The sequence below is a fragment of the Centrocercus urophasianus genome, unplaced genomic scaffold (assembly GCF_019232065.1).
Source record: "Centrocercus urophasianus isolate 14NV4802_14NV808 unplaced genomic scaffold, USGS_Curo_1.0 seq_27, whole genome shotgun sequence".
Classification (NCBI taxonomy): Eukaryota; Metazoa; Chordata; class Aves; order Galliformes; family Phasianidae; genus Centrocercus; species Centrocercus urophasianus.
Genome location: NW_024884833.1, coordinates 7,178,004 through 7,199,507, shown reverse-complemented (window position 1 = coordinate 7,199,507; position 21,504 = coordinate 7,178,004). Strand labels below are relative to the sequence as shown.

Sequence of the window (21,504 nt, the reverse complement as noted above, 5' to 3'; positions counted from 1 at the left end):
GTCTTGTTCAACTGCTCATCAACAATCCGGACAGAAATAGAGTTCACCCTCAGCAGGTTTGCTAATGATAGAAAGCTGGGAGGAGTGGCTGGCATAGAAGAAGGCTGCGCTGCCATTCAGTGACACCTGAACAGACTGGAGAGTTGGGAAGAAAGGAAGCTCTCTGCAGGGACAGGATCAGGAGAGCCAAAGCACAATGGCACTGAACTTGGCAAGGGATGTGAAAAACAACAAGAAGGGATTCTTTAGATATATTGGATATCCACTTGTGTCCCCCTCTGATAAATGAAAAAGGAGAACTGGCTGCCTCAGTCATGGAGTAGGCTGAGGTACATAAGTTCTTTGCCTCAGTCTTCATGGCCAGGCTTCTCACACCTCACATGTCCCAAAACTTCCAAGCAGGGGTTGGGGCAGCCAGATCCCTTCCAGTGTAAGAGCTGAGAAAATCTGAGACCACCACATGAGGCTGAATGTGTACCAGTCTATAGGGCCAGATTACATGCATTCTGGGGCTCTAAGAAGCTGGCTGATGTTGTTGCCAAGACACTCTTCATCATATTTGAAAAATCACGGCTGTCAAGTGAAGTTCTCAGAGACTGGAAAAAGAGAAACATCAATCCCACATTCAAGAAAGGAAGACAGGAAGACTCAAGGAACTACAGGCTGGTGAGTGAGGCTCAGTGATCTCTTGCTGTCACTTCCAACTCATACAATTCTGTTATTTTGTGTGATAACTAAAGCATTCTTCAGTGAATGTATCATTTTCAGATACATGTGCATGAAAATTGACAGAAGTGTCTTTAGCAGCTTTTTTCCAACTTACGTTTGCTTGTGGTAACATTATAATTGTTTATTAAAGAAACCAATTGTACGTATCTGTGACTTCTTCAAAGTCCGGACTCTGTGAACAGTGTCTTTCAAAATACTATGTACCAGCCATAAGAAGGGACATAATTTGAAGTATGATCCTTTCTATTTAAACAAAACAAACCCAAGCAAACACACAAAACAACAAGAAGCACAGATGTGAGCCAAGTAAAGAGATAATGTTTAAGGTCCAGATTAAGCAAAACACCTGATTTGGGAGAGATGTAAGAAAAAGGTGTTTCCTTTTGAAAATAAGATTCCTCATTGAGTTAGTTTTCTGAATGCTTATATCATCCTATCTATTTTCCATTAAGCAGGTCTGAGACTGAAAAAATACACTCTCTGTTGAGAAAGTAGGTTGATGGTGTGCTAGTACCAATTTTGACTAACTGAACATATTTAGTGGCACTGGTATAGGCTAGCATTAGGGAATGAGAATAGGGCAAGAGTTCAAACTGAGAAATAATTAACACATAAATTCAAGACAAAATAGTCCAATTAAACTAGTTTTAATTGTTATCATCCTTCAGTAGGCTATAATAATATAGAGTGCAACTACAAAAGAAAATTTCATATTATTATCAGAGAAAAATCTATGGGACTAGCCCACTCACTTGACAGTATATGCCAAACCATGTCACTACACCTACTCATAATTTAAGAAGCAATCATCATGAGAAAACAAGGAATATTTAAAAAGTTATGAGATAAAGTGGCAGTTGCAGTCAGCACGACTCATAGGGACATTAGAAATGCTGCCATCAGTTCTTCTTGCGCCTTGAGGTTGCTGGCAGCAATTAAGGGGTAAGACTAGTGCTTGAGTTTATATGGTGAGGGGCACTCTGGTCAGAGAAAGGTCAGAGTCATCATCTGCATTAAAGGTTGTGCTAGATGAAGCCTGCTAACCAGCTTTTTTCAGTCACAAATGTAACGTGAGTGAGTGAGAGCAACAGAGGAATTCAGAAGGCATTGCCATACAGTATTGAGCACCTCTGTAAGCACAGCATGTGAAATTAAATTTGAATGCGGTGTGGAGAAGGCTTGTATATGGCTTAGGACTAGGACTTATACCAAGATTGCACATACCACTTTAATCACAAAGTAGCTTCAAACATTCCAAAACATTCCCCATAGTTATACAATAATATACCCCATGTATGTATGAATCTTATACAAAAACTTAGACTATTTATATGTTAGAAAGTTCATTAAAATGTCATTTTTTCCCCAATTTTTAGTGTTTCTGTTAATAGAGAATATAAACTCCTCCTCCCTCTCTAACAAGAGTTAAACAACTTGTACAGGATGAATCACTACTGTTAGTAATTATGGTAAGAATTCTGGAGGTGTTAGATTATGGAGTAATTTATTGTAGTAAAAGCGTTATATTGGCAGATAAAATTTTGACTCAATACACTAGGATAATTTTTTTTCATACGAATTAGTTTCCTTGCAATAAAATAAGAAGTAATTGACAGTATCTGAATACTATATTAATGCAGTTATAATCTTTGCTTGCTTGCCTGAAAAATAAACGTGTGCATAACTACAAGGCATAAACTATGCATGCATCATATTTTTTGACATTAAAAAAAAATACTGAGAAATCTGAAGATGGATGACTTTCTGTTGCATTCTGAAAAAATGTTCTCTGTCTTCTGTATGGCTATCAAATTATCAAATGATCACTGTGATAAAAGTAAAACAAGAACAGGGTTAACGCAGTTCTTTTCCTATTGGCTGTGCAATGTGATCTACATAGAATAATCATCTTCAGTGATGGAACATCACTAAGATGAATGTGCCCATTTTTTTTCCCGTGCACCTGTGTCCAGCCTCCCAGAACAGGATTAGTTTCAACTGTGAGGGCTTTTAATGCAAACTATCATACTTCAATTCGCAGTAATGCTATTGATTTATGCAGTTGATACAACAGAAGGAAGGAACACCATCCAAAGAGACATGGAAAAGCTGGAGGTGTAGGCCCCTGAATGAAATGAAGTTGAATAAGGCCAAGTGCAAGGTGCTGATCCAAATCAGGGCAATCACAGACATGAGTACAGTCAAGTGGAAGAATTCACTGAGATCAATCCTGTGGAGAACTACTTGAGGGTCTTGGTGGATTAAAATATTGATATGAGCCAGTGGCATGTGTTTGAGGACCTGAATGCCAACCATATCCTGAGCTGCATCAAAGGAAGGGTGGCCAGCAGGGCAAAAGAAGTGACTGTCCCCCTCTGCTCTTCCCTTGTGGGGCCCCATCTGGAGTACTGCATCCAGGTGTGGGGCCCCCAGCACAACAAAAGCATAGAGCTGTTGGAATGGGTCCAGGAGATGATCAGAGAGTAGGAGCACATGAGAAACAGGGAGATGGCCTTGCTCAGCCCGGGGAAAAGGCTCCGGGGGAACTTCCCTGCAGCAGATGAGTACTTAAAGGGAATACCTATAAACAGGATGGAGACTGGCTTTTCACACAATCTGATAATGATGGGATATGGGGCAACAGTTTTAAACTAAAAGGGGAGAGATTTAGATTAGATATTAGGAGGAAATTCTTTACTGAAGGCATGGGCATGAGAAGTTGTGGGTGCTCCATCCCTGGAGGCACTCAAGGCCAGGTTGGATGGGGCCCTGGGCAGCCTGAGCTGGTGGGGGGGCAGCCCTGCCCATGGCAAAGGGGTTGGAAATGGATGATCTTTAAGGTCTTGCCCAAGGCATTCTATGATTTAACTTGCTTATAAAGCAATAACAAATTAAAATAGTTGAGGGTCACAGAAATGAACCAAGACCATCAGGCATATTCTGCAAAGCTGACTACGAAGATCTTAGTTTTATTTCATGCCTGCTGAACTGCATCTCAGTTGAGAGATTATGGCGCTTAGTTATTTATTTGTGCTTATAAAGCAGGTTTGTTATATCACTTTGGATAGCTACTAAAACATATTACTCTGTACTCATCATAGAAGCATTACCTCAATCAAATTAATTCCAAGATTTTTGACACCTCGTCCAATATCATAGTCACATAACATAATCTATATTCCCAGATTACCCAAGGAAATTTATTTCCTGTGAAAAGGGTACGTAAACTTTTAGATTATCTCATGATGGCATAGTTTCTACAGCTTACTCATGTGCCTTACATTAAACTTAGCAAGGCTAAAATAATTGCTGAAATCATTTATTATAATTGCCCTCAAATTGGATCAAGTATGCTTGACTTTCAACTCAGTGAATACACCTAAAAGCTACTGTATATAATTGTATGCAAAACTAATACCGAAACCTGCTTTATATAATTTGACAATAAGTATCTTAATTATACAATTTAAATATATTTTTATTGTGATATTTGAGTAAGAGTAGCAATTCAATATGCAGTCCTCTTCAAAATGCATGCTCACCTACTGTACATTGTCAGTTGATTGCATTATCCTAATTAACTACTTTTGCCACTTATAAGTACATCAGTTACTTTAAAGCAATTTTCAGGACATTGAGAACAGAACTTTGCAGTGATATGTATATCTTGAATGTGTAATCAGCATATAACATAGTACACGGTTTCAGCTAACTGCTGTGTAAGTAATCAGTTACAGTGAGATTAACAGGAATAATTAAGTATCACACACACATGCGAATTTGAGGTTTTCCATGTAGCCTTATTAAGACTCATTCAAATTTATGTTCTGGGACCACACCTACATAGCTGATTTTCCTTTATTTGGGTAGCCTTCATGAATTTTTCTGTGGGCACGAAATACTTCATTAGTGCCTTAATCTCCAAGATTCTGTGAGGCTGATTTGCTTGCATGGAATGAAGACGTTTATAACTCACTAAGAAATCGTCAGAGTAATATAACAGACAATGATTTTGCCTCACAGGAAGCGCCAGAGTCACAACAGAATGCTTTCTTTTATATTTTGCCTCAATAGGTGCAAGGACATTTTCCTCAGGTTCTACTTTTTGAAAGGTAGTTCACTATGGCCTATCAAGCAACGGAAATCTTCCAAACTGGGGAAAAGTGGATAGAAATGTGTCAAAGGATTCGGTGATGAAGCTGACCGTGAAAAAAGGGGGACAAGCACGTGGGCACTCGACCACCCTGAATATCACTGGGCATGCCCAAAGGGAAGTGAGCACGTGTACAAGTCCTTGAAAAGGAATGAATGTGTACGCCAGTGCAGTGCGTATGTATGTGTGAGCTGTTCAGGTGTAGGACTTCAGAGCGCGCACCAGCTTGTCGAGTCGCCCGGTAGGTATCGTGAAGAATAAAGGAATGCCACTTCCTAACACCGCACAAGAGTTACAGACTTTTCTTCCCGGATTTCCCGGAGCCGCCCGAGGCGGGGCCGGGCCCGCCCCTCCCGCAGGAGGCCGCACGTCTCCCCCGCAGGCCCAGCCGGCCCAAGGCCGTACCGCCTCCGCCGCCCCTCTCCGCTCCGCTCCGGCAGCGCCATCCCCGTGGCGCCCGCCGGCCGCTGACCCGGAAGCGCTCTGCCCGCCCGGCGCGGCGCGGCACGGCACGGCCGGCTGCGGAAGATGGCCGAGTCGCCGGAGGAGGTGGCGGTGCTGGTACAGCGGGTGGTGAAAGACATCCACAACGCCTTCAAGCGGAACCCCGACATGTGAGCGGGGCGGGCGCCGGGCGGGCGGGCGGGGCGGAGGGGCTTGGGGCCGCCCGGCGGCGGGACCGGGCGCCCGGGCCAAGGTCAGGGCGCGGCGCGCCGGGTAGCGAGCTGCCGGCGGCGCCCGGAGCGTCGCTGTGCGGGAGCAGAGCGGGTCCTACTGAGGCGGGTGCCGTGGCAGATCCGCAGGGACCGCAGGGATCGCAGCACCGGCGCCGACGTGCTGGTGTAAGGACCGCCTGCTTAAGCGAGCCCCGTGCGAATCCGGGATTAGGTGCTGGGCAGTGCAACGTGCGGCCGAGGTGGGGTAAGGCGGGTCTGGCCTCCGTCTGGCAGCTCCCGACCTGCGCCGTGTGTGCGTAGCCTGACATCTGTACCGCCGGCACAGAGACTGTCCTTTCCTTCGCGTTGGAGGGAGACGAATGCGATGACTGCGTAGGACAGAGCAGTTACTGCTGTCTTCCGAGAACCAGGTTTATCTGGCCGCCTAAGAGCCAGAAGGTTCGTGTTTCATTTTCGGTCCTGTCGCGGAATGATTCACTCCTGTACTGCTCCCGTTTCCGCTTGCTGTCCTTTGTTTTAAGGTGCCAGCTGTTTAGGGAAGCATCTTGCTATCGAGCCAGATTTCATATTAGTTGGAACAAATGAGGCAGTGGATAACGGGTAAGAACTTTGTAACGTAAATGCAGTGCTCTGTGTCAGATGGAAGAGCTGCAGTCTCCAAGGCGATGGCCTATTAATCTGTTCCAGAAAATAGCATGTTAAGCAGTTATTTAGGAAAACTTTATGTGCAGTTTTTAATTTATCATTTTGCTTGAAAGAGAGGATTAGAATGAGTATCCTCGTATTTCCATAAATGCAGCTAACCACTTGGGTAGGTGGCCAGGTTTTAAAATACAGCATATGGGTACTTTCTAAAAAAGAACAGCATTTTGCCATGAAGTTTCATTTTTAGTATCTGAGGCATAATGTACTGTAAACAGACAGTATTTGTGAATGAATCTGCTGAATCCTTTTGCTTGCTACTCATCCTCCAAAACTGTTTCCTGATAGCAAACCTAGAGTCTGTGTTTTTGAATACATGGCTGGTATTGTTTTCTTTCATTCAGTCCAGGAGATGAAAGTAGATTGCAGTAGTTATGTGCCCTGAAACTGATGCACTATATCATACTTAGTATGAGAAAGCATGACCTGCTGCTAGTTTGCCTCCTGAGGTAGGCATGAAATCCTGCTGGATTTCTGAACTCCAGTATTTACATGGCTAGGATAAGCTGCAGGCCAGTGGCTACCACACCTGTTTACATCTGGAGCAGAAGGCTGCAACCCTTACAGTCAGATGTTCTGGTTGATCTGCGTTATCTTGTCTTCTTGCTATTGACCAAGGCAGCTGTGGTCTGTTGCAGTCTGTTACAAATGCTATCCTTTTCAATTGAGTAGCCTACTTGTGTCATGGATCCAGATTTGAATTCTTTTATTGACATCTGACTTCAGTGAAAATAAGGGGTTTGCTTGGTGCTTGATTTCATACTTCTGTTGTCTAGTTGAAAGGTGCTCTTTTGCATTTGTTGTCCCAAGTCTTTGATTCTTTGTTCACTTGCTCCTGATGCATGTCAGAGGTGGATGCTTTGTTCTAGCAAGCTTCCAGATTTCTATGGTTTGAAGGGGATATTGTCTCTGGTGAACACTGAAAACCATGTAAAATACAGTTATAGGCTAACTGTGATGTTTCATCATTTTTTCTCCCTTAGGTTTTATTGGTTGGGGTTTTTTTGGTGTTTTTTTTTTTTGTTGTTGTTGTTGTTTGCTTTGAATTAGATGTGGAGCAAGATTGTGCATGTTTTTAAGGCAAGCTCACTTCTAATTAAATACACAACACTAATTTAATATTACCTCATCTGTCTGATTGCTCCATTTTATTCTGCAGGATAACTGTGTCAACTTGCTAGTTCTCAATTTTTGTAAGACTGTGAAATTTATTGGTACTTTTACCAAGTCCAACCAGCATAGATCTTATAAAAGCATTTGCATGAGCTATCCCACTGGGATTGAATGGATTGTAAACACAGAATACATCAATGCATGCATTCTTTTTGAACTTTGCTTTTCTTTTGCTTGTGAAGCCAATGAGAATAAAAGACCCACTTGTCAAAAACCTATTTGAATTTTGTGGGCGTAATTGGAAGGGACAACCCAGCATTTGTGTGTGAAATCTGAGGATACTTTTCCTGGTACGTCAGTATCACTGTAGCTCAGATCACTTTTTCCTGCCTCGACTCGGTGTTTTTAATGTGTTTAAAAACACACTTCATTTTGTTACATAAGTTGCTCTGAAAGTAATGCCTTCTACTTATTCCCATGGAAACTACAACAGATACAAAAACACAGTAACACTATTTGATAGAGCACATTCTCAGCTACAAAACACAATTTTTCATTATAGTCACCACCATGAGCTCTGAATTGCACAAGTTGTGAACAGGAAGCTGCATGCCATTCTCATAAAAATCTGTGCCAGCAGAGGTGACCCACTGTCACTGTGACCACTATAAAAACACATCACCCACCACATTACGGTGCTCACATTCACTGTTTGGTCCCCATAAATGGTCACCATACACTGAAAAATGTCAGTGGGTGTAATTTTTTCACATGGTGGAGTTGACTGACACACCATTGTTCCGAACACACTTCCCTGTCAGATGCCAATGTGTCAGACTGCCCTTCTCCTGACATCGGGAACACAGCAACAACGTGTATCATAGAATCACAGATTCACAGAATGGTTTGCATTGGATAGGATCTTTAAGATCATCTAATTCCCAACCCCCCTTCTATAGGAAGGGACACCTCCTACTAGGCCAGGTTGCTCAAAGTCCCATCCAGTGTGGCCTTGAATACTTCTAGGGAGGGGGTATTCACAGCCTTTCTGGGCAACCTGTTTCAATGTCTCACCACGCTCACAGTAAATAATTTCTTCTAGTATCTAGTCTAAATCTACCCTCTTCCAGTTCAAAGCCATTTCCACTTGTCCTGTTGCTACCTGCCCTTATAAAAGTCCCTCCCCAGCTTTCCTGTGGGCCCCCTTTAAGTACTGGAAGGTCACTATGAGGTCTTCCCAGAGCCTTCTTTTCTCCAGGCTGAAAAGTGTCAATTCAGCCTGGTCAGGTATGACCTGCCCATGGTGAAGCTGTATGGGTTACCACCAATCACGTCATCTTTATTTTCCGTGTGCCTTAATATGGCCTTCAGGTGGATTTGCTCTATGATCTTGTCAGGCACAGCGTTGAGACTGGGCTGTAGTTCCCTGGATCTTATTTTTTTCCTTTCTTGAAAATGGGGGTTATGTTTCCCCTTTTCCAATCAGTGGGAACTCCACCAGACTGCCAGTCTTTATTCTAGGTTTTATTCTATCTGGATTTTGGCTTTGCTCACCTAATCCCTGGCTGCTCTATGACATCTCTGTAGTCCTCTCAGTTAACCCATTCCTGCTTCCACTCCCTATTAGGCTTTGTTTTTGTGCTTAAGGAGGTCAAGGAGCTCCTTGATCCACAGCGGCCTGCTGGCATGAAATATTGGTGGGAAGGTTCAGCCTTTACTGCCGTGCCATTCATATCTGCCTCTGATGTCGTGGAACATCGTAATTAAATAGAAGGCATTACTTTCTGATCCGCCCTCATAGATCTGAAACTTAATCAAGGTTTCTTTTGGTGTGATTGCAGATTTTTCCTCTAGGAACCCAAAACACTTCATTAAGTTATTAGCTAAATATGAAGTTTGCTTTGCCAATATTTTTCCCTTTAAATTGTTAAATAACTTATGCGGCATTGGTATGTATGAATTTGCCATCTGTAGTAAATATTTGTTTGCAGTATTTAGTGAGAAGGATAATCAGTGCAGAACATCACAGTGAAGATTAATGTGAGAACAAGCAAAAGGAAACTCCTAGATAATGCTAGTCCGATATTTATAGTTTATTTAGAAACAAATACAGGCTAGGAATTCTTTGGATTTCAATAATATCTTACTATTCTTAAATTTATGAAAGATTTTGCTTGTACCAATAAGTTAAAGGCTAATTAACTAATGACTAGTGGTATTGATTTGTTATTGGAAATTCTGAAAGAGAATCATATGTGTATGGTAGACGTGATAATGCAAGAAAAGTTTTCTTTTCTTGTATTTTGAAAGCCCTTTTCCTCACTTCTCAAAGTTTGTAAATCAATTAGTCATGTAGTCACTTCATTAGACTTGTTTTACCAAAAAGATACAGATCCCAAATGTTCATGCTGTAAATTGACATCTAGTATTAAAAGCTAAAGATAATTCGTGCAGTTTTTGGTACTTGTATTTGGGAAGTAAGTGTAAGCAAAGATAAGTTGTATCCTAAAATTCAAGAGAAAACTGGAATCTAGGGAGTGAAACATTAATTAAATATTAGTTTAGCAGTAGGTCGTGCTTCTGATAGTAGGAGACCAAAGAACCACAGCTTTCAATTGCCATTACCTTCAGTATAGTGATTAACTTGTACGTAAATATGATCGCCTTAAATTCTGCAGTTGGTTTGTGCAGTCCTGTCAATATGACCAGGCACTCCTTTGCTGCCTCGCTGGGCCGTGGAGAGTTACACAACACGCAACAGCTGTAAGTGCCAGGTCCTCCCCTCGGGTCACATCAGGCTACTGCAGCGATACGGGCTGGGGGAAGAGTGGCTGGAAAGTTGCCTGGCAGGAAAGGGCCTTGAAGTGCTGGTCAGCAGCCAGCAGTACGCCCAGATAGCCAAGAAGGCCAATGGCAGCCTGGCCTGCGTCAGATATTGCATGGCCAGCAGGAGTAGGAAGTGATGATTGTTTCCCTTGAATGCGTCATTGGTGAGACTGCGCCTTGAGCATGTGCTTAGTTTGCAGCCTCTCACTAAAAGAAGAGTTGTACTCAAAGTTGCTCAAGTGTGTGCAGAGAAGAGCAACAAAGCTGGTGTAGAGACTGGAAAGCAAGCTACAAAGAGCAAGATTGTTTAGTCTGGAAAAGAGAAGGCTGGCTGGAGACGTCATCTCTACAGCTACTGGAAAAGAGGCTGCAGGAGGGTAGGGTGTAGATTTCTCCAGTGACTAGTGTTAGTGATAGATATAAGCAGACTGTCTCATGCTGGGAGGTGTAGGTTGAATGTTAGGAAGAATTTCTTCACAGAGGGGATGATCAAGCATTGGGATGGATTGCCCAGTGATCAGAGGTATTTAAGACATATGCGTATGTAGGACTAAGGGCCGTGGTTTAGTGGTGGGACCCAGTAGGTCAGGTGGATGGTAGGACTTGATCTTGAATGTCTTTTTTGACCGGGATGATTGTATGACCAGAGGCTATTAGCGCAAGATTTAGGATACTTAAGTCATTTAATTTTGCAAGGACTAATTGAGTGACTGGTGGTGCCTGTGTGTAAATCCTGCTGCAGAAACTTTTTTGGGGTATGTGATGATGCAGAGACTGCAAGTGTTCTCAAGCATAATCTGCTGGGCTGACAAAATGAATGAAGAGTCTACTTCATTACTTGCTCCTGCAGACCCGAGAGGCCTTCAGGAGTGATGGTGGTTTGCCTGAATTGTTTAGAACATAAGATAGGCACCGGCTCTTCTAGCATTTTGAATTATAAATGCTGTTCCTTCCCAGAATGCTTAGTAAGGTTTATGATCCACCCATCAAAACATCAAAAACAAAACCACAGTATTGTAGACAGTGTTTCTACCACATGACAAGTGGTTTGCATCTTGGGGAAGATGCACACTATTTACCAGATAAACCTTTTTGTGTTGTACTGTATTCATAGTTCTCATTAGGCAGCGGTACAGTCCTCTGCCTCTTATGGCTTGCTGAGCATGTCCTGGAGTTGAGGTGTTTGACTTCACAGAATCACAGAATCACCCGGGTTGGAAGGGACCTCAAGGATCATGTAGTTCCAACCCACCTGCCTAGCAGGGCCACCAAACATACACATTCAGATCAGGTTGCCCAGGACCCCGTCCAACCTGGCCTTAAACACATCCAAGGACGGGGCATCCACAACCTCCCTGGGCAGCCCGTTCCAGCACCTCACCACTCTCTCTGTAAAGAACTTCCCCCTAACATCCAACCTAAATCTTCCCTCCTTCAACTTGGATCCATTTCCCCTAGTCCTGCTGTTGTCAGCCCTTTTGAAGAGTTTACTCCCCTCCTGGGTGTAGGTTCCCTTCAGGTATTGATAGGCTGCAATGAGGTCACCCCGCAGCCTTCTCTTCTCCAGGCTGAACAAGCCCAACTCCCTCAGCCTGTCCTCATAGGGGAGGTGCTCCAGCCCCCTGATCATCTTAGTCGCCCTCCTCTGGACCCTTTCCAAAATCTCAATGTCTTTCTTGTACTGAGGGCTCCACACCTGGACACAGTACTCCAGATGGGGCCTCACAAGAGCCGAGTAGAGAGGGACGATCACCTCCCTGTCCCTGCTGACCACCCCTCTCCTGATGGAGCCCAGGATCCCATTTGCCTTTCGAGCTGCCAGAGCGCACTGCTGGCTCATGTTCAGTCTCTCGTCCATCAGGACCCCCAGGTCCTTCTCTGCCGAGCTGCTCTCAAGGACCACTCCTCCCAGCCTGTACGGGTGCCTGGGGTTCTTCCGGCCCAAATGCAAAACCTTGCACTTTGCCGTGTTGAACCTCATTAGGTTCATCCGAGCCCAGCCCTCCAGCCTGTCGAGGTCCCTCTGAATGGCATCCCTTCCTTCCACTGTATCAACCGCACCACTCAGCTTGGTGTCGTCAGCAAACTTGCTGAGGGTGCACTCAATTCCCTCATCGATGTCATTAATAAAGATGTTAAAGAGCACCGGTCCCAAGACAGACCCTTGGGGGACACCACTTGTTACCGGCCTCCACCTGGACATAGAGCCATTGATGACCACCCTCTGTCTGCGGCCTTTCAACCAATTGCTTATCCATCGGGTCGTCCACCCATCAAATCCACTTCCCTCCAATTTGGAGATGAGGATGTGGTGGGGGACCATGTCAAAGGCCTTGCTCAGGTCCAGGTAAATGACATCGGTTGCCTTCCCTTCGTCCACCAATGCCGTCACTCCATCATAGAAGGCCACAAGATTAGTTAGGCATGACCTTCCTTTGGTGAAGCCATGCTGGCTGTCTCGGATCACATGCTCATTCTTTATGTGATCAAGCATGTTGTCCAGGAGGATCCGTTCCATGATCTTCCCAGGCATGGAGGTGAGACTCACTGGCCTGTAGTTCCCCGGGTCCTTCCTGCTCCCCTTCTTGTATATGGGAGTGACGTGACCCTTCCTCCAGTCATCCGGGACCTCACCTGACGGCCACGACTTCTCAAATATGATGGAGAGCGGCTCGGCAACCACCTCAGCCAGCTCCTTCAGGACCCTGGGATGCACGCCATCCGGCCCCATAGACTTGTATTCATTCAGTCTAAGGAGGCACTCTCGGACTTGCTCTGCCCTTACAGTGGGGAGGGATTTACCTCCTCGGTCCCCACACAGAGGTTTGGGGATGCAGGGTTCAGGGACGTGAAAAAGACTAGAATCCTGGCCACCAGTGAAGACCGAGGTGAAGAACTCATTCAGCACCTCAGCTTTCTCTTCATCTGTTGAAGCCAGTTCTCCTTTTAAATTTACCAAAGTAGGTACACCCGTTTTGGCCTGTCTCTTCTGGCCAATGTACCAGTAGAAGGTTTTCTTATTGTTTTTCACGTCCCTTGCCAAGTTCAGTTCTGCCTGCGCCTTGGCTTCCCTGATCCCACGTCTGCAAGTCCGGACGGCATTCCTGTATTCTTCCCAGGTGACACAGCCTTGTTTCCAGAGCTTGTACACCCCTTTCTTCGCCCTCAGTTCTCTCAGCAGGTCCTTGCTGAGCCATGCCGGTTTCCTACCTCGCCTGCCCACTTTCTTATTCAGAGGAATGGAGACCTCTTGTGCTTCCAGGAGGGCATCTTTGAAGAGCCGCCAGCTCTCCTCAACATCCTTGTCTTTGAGGGCAGCGCGCCAGGGGATCTTGGCCAGCAATCCATTGAGTAGTTTGAAGTCTGCTTTTCTAAAGTTCAGTGTCCTGATCCTGCTCTTTGCCAGGCCCACATCGCTTGAGATCACAAACTCAACCAGGGCGTGGTCGCTGGAGCCCAGGCAGCCTCCGACCTTGACGCCTTTGATGATCTCCTCGGCGTTGGTGAGCAGCAGGTCTAGCAACGCTTCACCTCTGGTCGGTCTGTCCAATACCTGAACCAGAAAGCTATCATCAATGGATTCCAAGAGCCTTCTGGAGCTCTTGCAGCTCGCCGTGTGGTTTTCCCAGCAGATGTCCGGATGGTTGAAGTCCCCCACCAGGACAAGAGCCCGTGAGCCAGACATCTCACGCATCTGGAGCAAGAAAGCCTCGTCAACAGCCTCGCCTTGATCAGGTGGTCTGTAGTATACCCCTAACACCAGCTGACCTATATTAGTCCCATCTCTAATCCTAACCCACAGGCTCTCAACCTGTTCCTGACTGTTTCTCGTAGGGAGCTCCTCACAGTTTATCCAATCCCTGACATAGAGAGCAACTCCCCCACCCCTCCTACCTCGCCTATCTCTCCTAAAGAGTCTATAGCCGTCGATGGCAGTATCCCAATTGTGGGAGTCATCCCACCATGTTTCTATGACAGCAACAAGGTCATAACTTTCTGAGTGCATCACAGTTTCCAGTTCCTCCTGCTTGTTACTCAGGCTGCGTGCATTGGTATAAAGGCACTTCAGCCGGGCTATCCGTCTCGCCACCTTTATATGGGATCTAGGATCCCCTAGAACAGCAGCATCCCCAGCATCCCCCTGCCCTACTCCTTCCCTATGCACTCTGCCGTCATTGCCCATGGAGTTCGGTACAAGCCCTCGAATGACCCGTTCAACCCCAGTAGGCCTTATTTTGTCCCCTTCCCCCTTCATTCCTAGTTTGAAGACCTGTCAATGAGTCCCGCTAATTCTTCAGCTAAGATCCTCTTACCCCTCAGGGACAGGCTGCATGCATCAGCATTGTCAGCTCTTTGCAAACCCTACCTACCAATTGTCATGGTGTGTTTAAGGCTGTGTTGTGAAATTGGCTCTTCTGAGTCAAGCTTCTGTTTGCTGAGATCTGAAGGTGTGGGTGTAGGATTGTTTTTATTTGCTTTCCCTTGCTATTTGCCTTTGCTGGAGTGTCTGTAAGCATTGACTCATGAATTTTTGTGGTAATTCACAGAATTAATTAGCAAAGCTGTGTGCTCATTGCCTCTGAGGTTCTGTGTGTTACAGCATGCAAGAGCAAAGTTTGTACGCGGACTAAATTTAGCATTTCACAGAATCACAGAATCATAGAATGGTCTGGATTGAAAAGGATCACAATGATCATCTAGTTTCAATCCCTGCTATATGCAGGGCTGCTAGCCACTAGACCAGGCTGTCCAGAGCCTGGCCTCAAATTCCTCCAGGGATAGGGCATACACAACCTCCTTGGGCAACCTGTTCCAGTGTGTCACCACCCTCTGTGTGAAAAACTTCCTTCCAATATCTAATCTAAAACTCTCCTGTCTTAGTTTAAAACCATCCCCTCCTTGTTCTATCACTATCAACCCATGTAAACAGTCATACCCCCCTGTGTTTATACTGTCCCTTCAAATATTGGAAAGCCACAGTGAGTTCTCCTCTTTGTAAAGGAAACGAAGTCAGCAACAAGCACAAAACTTCAGTCTAAAAGGCACTATGTTGAAAGAATCAGAGCATCAGTCTGGAATGTCATTATAAGTCTAGTCTGGAATGTCATAAGTCTAACCTGAATATCTTTGTGAAAAGCTTTATTTTTTTTAAGTGGAGCAACATGGGTGGAATCATCTACTGCTTGCAGTTTGGTAGGTAGTAAAACTGAGTTTCCCTCTTTTTTTTTTGTTCTTGTTTTTGTTTTTGTTTTCCTCTTCTTGGACGAGAAGAGATGGGTAAGGGACCTGGGCGTGTGTTTAGAGACAGAGCCAAGTAGTTTGCAAGTATCTTACGTCAGGTTATTTGTGCTCTTTTGCTGTCTGACATATTAAATCAGTTTTCTGAATAAGCAGATATACGTGTTCTTAAACAAACACATGGTGTCATTTTCAATTGCTTTAGTAATAATCTACTGAGGACACTGAACTAAATCAGTACACTCAGATTATCCAGTAGCAAAATTAGTGTGTGGTAATTGGGTTGAGATTATGAGGTCAACGCTTGGGATGTAATCTACAGACCTTATATTAAAGAAAAATAAGGTACGTTATCTTTCCCTTTTTTTTTCTTTTTTTCCCATTAAACAGAATTTGATGTTGAAATCATGCATAGTAGAAAGTGTAGAATTGTATTTCTTTTTGTCCAAGTGAGCGTGAATAATTGACAGTCTTTGTTTATTTTTAAGATTTCAAAACCGCTCTTTCACTGTCCATATACATGAAAAACTTAGGAAAAAAAAAATATGGCCCCATGGAACTAAAAAGCTTGAGACACTTCTGCTTTGTTTGAGAGTGAATTTTTGTGGCCATCCTTTGTTTATTTCTAGATGTTTGATTGAAGGTATGATACGGTAAATACATGAAAAGAACCTTCCCCATTCAGAATTTTTGAGAATATAACATTTCTGAGTAAGTAGAGAAAGTCCAGAATCACACACAAAACAAACAAACAAAAAACATGGTGTTTAAAGGACTTTCAATTCATGCTTGTTTATCTAATAATGACTATTACTTTGAGACTCTTCAGCATGCCTTCAAGTATTTCTATTTTTCTCCTGCTACAGTATTGCAGACATAATATTAATTTTTGTAGAGACTCTTCCTAAAACCGCAACTACCTGAATAAATTGCAAAGCAATGTGAAATGTTAAGAGGTTGGTTTTTTGCTTTTTTTTTTATTTTTTCTCAACTTAAGTCTTTAATCGTACCAAGAACGTGTTTGCATCAGTTATTTGCTGAGTTAATTTACTGTGTAATTATGCAGATTACTTTCTTAAAAATGTGTTTAATTTTACCTGCAAGTCTGGGAGGAAATAAGAAGATGAATTGATAATAATGAGCACAGACTTCAGTAAAAACAGGGAGAAAGGTGATGGGTTGACAGCTGAAGTTTAGAAAAAAATAATTGTCAAATACTGGAAATAAATTTAATTGCATTTCTTTCTGGTTTGTTTTTTGTTTTTTTTTGTTTGTTTGTTTTTGTTTTTTTTTAAGAGATGAAATTGGATTAATACCGTGTCCTGAAGCAAGATACAACCGGAGCCCAATAGTCCTGGTGGAAAACAAGCTTGGTGTGGAGAGCTGGTGTGTCAAGTTTCTTTTGCCATATGTCCACAACAAACTTCTACTCTACAGACAGAGAAAACAATGGCTGAACAAAGATGGTAAGTTACCCTGTGAGAAAATAGTACCTGATTCTTAGCTATGTTCTTTACCTTTTTTTTGACATGACATTGGCCCTTTTTAAATGCAGTTCAACCTGTTCTAAAAGAAGAGTGAAACCTGAGGAAAGCTGGCTTTGTGTTGTGCATCACAAGAGATAGTTCTATTGTTTCTTGGTTGAAAATGCAAAAAAATCCTTTCTCTTGCCCAATCTGGAAGTATTGAAGGGAGATGACTTATTCCCATGAATGATTTAGGAAAGTAGTCTTACTTGTTTGCAGAAGGAAAGGTGTACTGTGACAGAAAGGCAGCTGTGGTAATGTGGATCTGAAGTAAGAAAGAAGTGCATTGTTTTATTTGGACATAGGGGTACCAGAAATTGTTTGTTGAAACAACTTGTTGAACTTTTTAACTGTAAAACTCTATTATCTTTTTTCTTCTTTTGTTGTTGTTGTTCTCTCTCTCTTTTTTTTTTTTTTTTTTTTTTTTAGTTTGTTTTACTTGCATGAAAAATTCTTTTGTATAGTTTTGTCTATTTTGAGTACTTTTTTAAGAATTATGAACCAGTGTGGTCTGGAGATACTTGTTTACAAAGTGACTTTGTTTAAATTGAGAATGAGAAAGGATTATTGTAGTTTAAGCAACTTCGTCATGGCTTCAGGTTTCAATGACAGTCAGCTTAGAAACTTTTCTTTCTGTAGTCTTCTCATTTGGAATCTTATTTGATGACACACTGACCCTTTTAGGCAGGTTTAGTTTTTTTTTTGTGGTGACACCGTATGACAAGAGTGTTGTGGCTGTTCAGAAAATTTTTCTGCTTCCGACCCAGATGAAGCATTTCAGATCCTCCCTTCTGAAAACATAGGTCATAAAATGGTGTCAGGAAATAACCAGAGTAGTGTGAAACTTAGCTAACTGCCTATTTGTTGATTGAATCTCACTTGATTCAATCCTTTAGAGAGAAACTGTCCTCTCCTTTGTTTCTTTAATTATTGAAAGCCAATGTAAAATGCTTGAGAAGAGATAACCTGAGTATTTCCATGTCTACCAAGTTTTTATGTAACTACTGTAAAACATGATCAAAACCCCACCATGTTAATAACGTTTGGAAGCTCTGTGTAGCTTGCAGTATTTAATATGCTTTACCATTAAATTGTAGCAGAAACTGAGCGAAAGTTTTGGAGGGCATGAGGAGAGAGGTATTTTCCAGATTGACCTACAGAATTGCTTTTTATGTAGTTTAAGCTCTTTACATTAGAAATACAAAATCCTTAAGGATTTTCCTCTGAATCCTTTTTTGTAGATAAAACATACCGAGTGTTTGGCAAGGTAGTTTTCTTCTGGATGTAGTGCAAGTACAGAATTATGGCTGCTGCAAAACTCAATTGCATATTCTGATGACATCTGTTAATAAACAGTGATCACAAATACAGTCTCCTGTTACTTTCTTTGTGTTGTTGGAATTACCAGAAGCTATTTTAGATCAAACAGAAAAGAAAAATTGGGTCCTGATTAAAGTGTTATGATTTCATCTGATATTCTAGCAAGATCTGGAAAAAATATCTGGTTCTTTATAGTTAATTAATAGTTAACTACAGTTAATAGTTAATTATTGATAATGTATTGGGACAGGTGCTTAATTTTATTATGGTTTCTTTTGCAAGTTTGAATAAGATTTCTTGGAATCCAAAATCATGTCTGTTGCTGGTCTTCTAGTTTAGAAGTTTTTCTCCTTTCTTCAAAATGTTTTAACTTTTGAATGCAGACTATCTGTGATATCACAAGATGGTTGTCTGAAATTGCTACAAATATCTTCTCTTTTTGTTCAAAATATTGTTCTGCATGTACTCAAAATCATTACTTCCCTTAAGCCCATTGATCCACCTTTAAAACAGCCTTTGTTTGAAAAGCATGTTAGTATAATGTATGTACAAAAACAAAAATTTGGATACAGTCATGTTTGGGGTGAAAAAAATAAAAAGGAGCTAGAAATCTGGTCATACTTGCCCTTCTCCGTCTGGAGAGACTTCCCATGTCCAAAAGGATACCTTGGATACAGCATTTAGGATGCTGTATTCTTCATAAAATCCAGCTGAAAGTGCTTTTTGAAATTTAAATGAAGTCGAGTTTTGTTATTGAGGTAGAACAATCTGGCAACTGCTGACATTATGTGCTAGATCTGTCATACAGCTTTCTATGGAAGAAGGCTCAGAGGTTTCTAAAATTCTGTCACTTGGCATCTCTGGCTCGGAAATTCAAGCTTTGTGAAATCTACATCTGCTCTTTGCTGCATAAAACTATGAAGAAAATCAAACTAAGGGAACTAGATATTTCTTTGAGGTTTTCCTCATCTGCTTTTTTCCTTTGATAATACTCAGGATACAGTGATTTTATTTTTTATTTATTCATTCATTAATCTCCAAGCATTTATATAAAACAGTATGATAGATGAGCTACTGCTTAGATTGGGCATGATTCTGTGCTGTTCCAAGCCTTTGACATCACCACAGTAGCTTACTGGGCAGACATCAGTTTGTAGGACAAACTGTATTCTACATGGAGTCATATTGTCTCTGAATACTCTTTCTGAAAAGTATTCGAAAGAATTTGAAAGAATGAACTGGGCTGTGATAAGCTTTTGCTGGATATATCCTGTCTGCCCTAGATTGTGCAGTCACAGTAGCTAATGATTACTGAAACAATTATTAAAATCAAACACTGTGTCTTAATTCAGAACCTCTTCAGAACCTCTTCTTTGTCACAGCATTTTGTTGTTGCTCTATTTCTTATCCTACGTTTTGAAGTTTACCTTTCACTTTCCTTCACTGTAATTCATAGTCTTTCACTACCTTTCACCATATAGGAAATGTGAGTATAATTACATGAGTTCACACTTACAAGTATATTGCCCTCATATAATGACATAACATAGTCCTCATGGGCAAGAACCCATGGAAACACAGGATACACAAAACTACTTTGTCAGGCATGAATGAGCAAACAAGCATGCAGTAATATGCAATAGGTACTGTACTCTCAGAGAGATTTCTTGGTTAAAAAGGTAGGTGAAGTTGTTCTCCTGTACTTTCTGAAGTAATATGCTCCTTTATTGTTGTATGTCACTGGTAGGTTTTTTAAATGTAATTTTGCAGCCAGAGACCCAGTTAGAGATAATTTAGTTCCACAAGACCATCTCCTTCCTTTTACTTTTTTATTTCTCTGACATGTAAGTGATCTGCTGGAAATCACCTGGAGTACAGTTTATTTAGTTTCTTAAATACATAGTGTTGAGGAGAGAATGTAGCCAAACTTTGTTGACAATAAAAGCCTGGATATTTGTGGTGACGCTGACAGGGTAACTGATCTGAAGCTGCATGTCCTGAGAGCGGAGCTTAAGGAAAATCAACATGTGGCAGTCTCTAGCCTCTCAGGGTTAGGTGGAGATGCCTCTAGGATCCGCTGTTATCCTGGTGGAACTCAAACAGCTGCTTGCTCACTTTCCGTGGAGGAGGGAACAGGAAAGGTGTGTTAGAACTCATGGGTTGAAATAAAGAGTTTACTAGGTAAAGCAAAAGCCATGCACACAAGCAAAGCTAAAAATGGAATTAATGTGATACTTCCCATCAGCAGGAAGACGTTCAGCCCCTCCCAGGAAAGCGAGTGCTTCTGGGGAAGGCAAACACCATCGCTCTGAATGTGCCTTCTTGCATCCTTCTTTTCTCTAACTTATATTGCTGAGAACGACTTCATATGGTATGGAATATCCATAATACCATAGTCTGAAGCAAGGCTGTCAGTTCAGAATGAACTGAAAAGTGTTTTCTGTTATATGTATGTGCATGTGGATGGTTAAATTATGTTATGATCCTAATTCTTTTTTTTTTTCCCTAGGTTTTCCTAGGTATAACTTGCTACAGTATCTAATTTTGTTTATTTGTTTTGTAACTGTACATTATATAGTATAAAAGTAGCACGTATCTGCAGCTCAGGGTTGTACAGAAATAATAAGAGTATACTTTTAATGTTACTGTCTCATTTCAAAATTGTTGGATTTTCTTTGAAGAATTCTCTTTAATACATTCAGTATGTCTGCAGTTTACATTATTGTATACTCAAGGATTCAGTGCAGTCACTGTTCATCTCTGAGGGTATACAATACACGTGAATCTATCTAACCCAGTAGATATTTATATCTCTATATGGGTGTATCTATCTATACATATATCTATGTGGATAGATAGATGTATAGGTATATCTGGATAGATAATTAGGCATACAGATGGTGGTCTGAAATTTCCAGCTGCAAACTTCTTAGACAAAAGTTGTTAGCAAGACTCTTCCAAAATGAGATATTCCGTGTTCTGTAGAGATGGACATAAATATGGCAACCAGGCAAGGAGAGACTTTAATGAAGGATGGAACTAAAGGATTGCAAAGAGACCACTAGAATATGTGAACCATTGCTAATCTTTGTGTATTTTGTTCACTCGTTTTAGAGCTGATAGATACCACGTGTACGCTGTTGCTGCTGAATCCAGACTTCACCACAGCCTGGAATGTGAGGTGAGTTGTGCTCAGTAAATGACATCAGAATGATCTGGG

The 21,504-nt window shown here is 42.1% G+C and overlaps 1 protein-coding gene across 5 annotated transcripts in view; it reads left to right on the top strand.

The window, feature by feature from the left end:
* The first annotated feature begins 5,390 nt into the window (after positions 1-5,390).
* The window catches only part of PTAR1 (protein prenyltransferase alpha subunit repeat containing 1), a 99,512-nt gene continuing 83,398 nt past the window's right edge, over positions 5,391-21,504 (top strand). For all 5 annotated transcript variants that reach the window (XM_042826781.1, XM_042826777.1, XM_042826776.1 and 2 more), the window contains exons 1-3: positions 5,391-5,496; positions 16,735-16,904; positions 21,399-21,465. In XM_042826781.1, the coding sequence (XP_042682715.1) occupies positions 5,411-5,496; positions 16,735-16,904; positions 21,399-21,465 (323 nt within the window). In that variant the 5' untranslated portion in view covers positions 5,391-5,410. The remainder of the gene's footprint in view (positions 5,497-16,734; positions 16,905-21,398; positions 21,466-21,504) is intronic.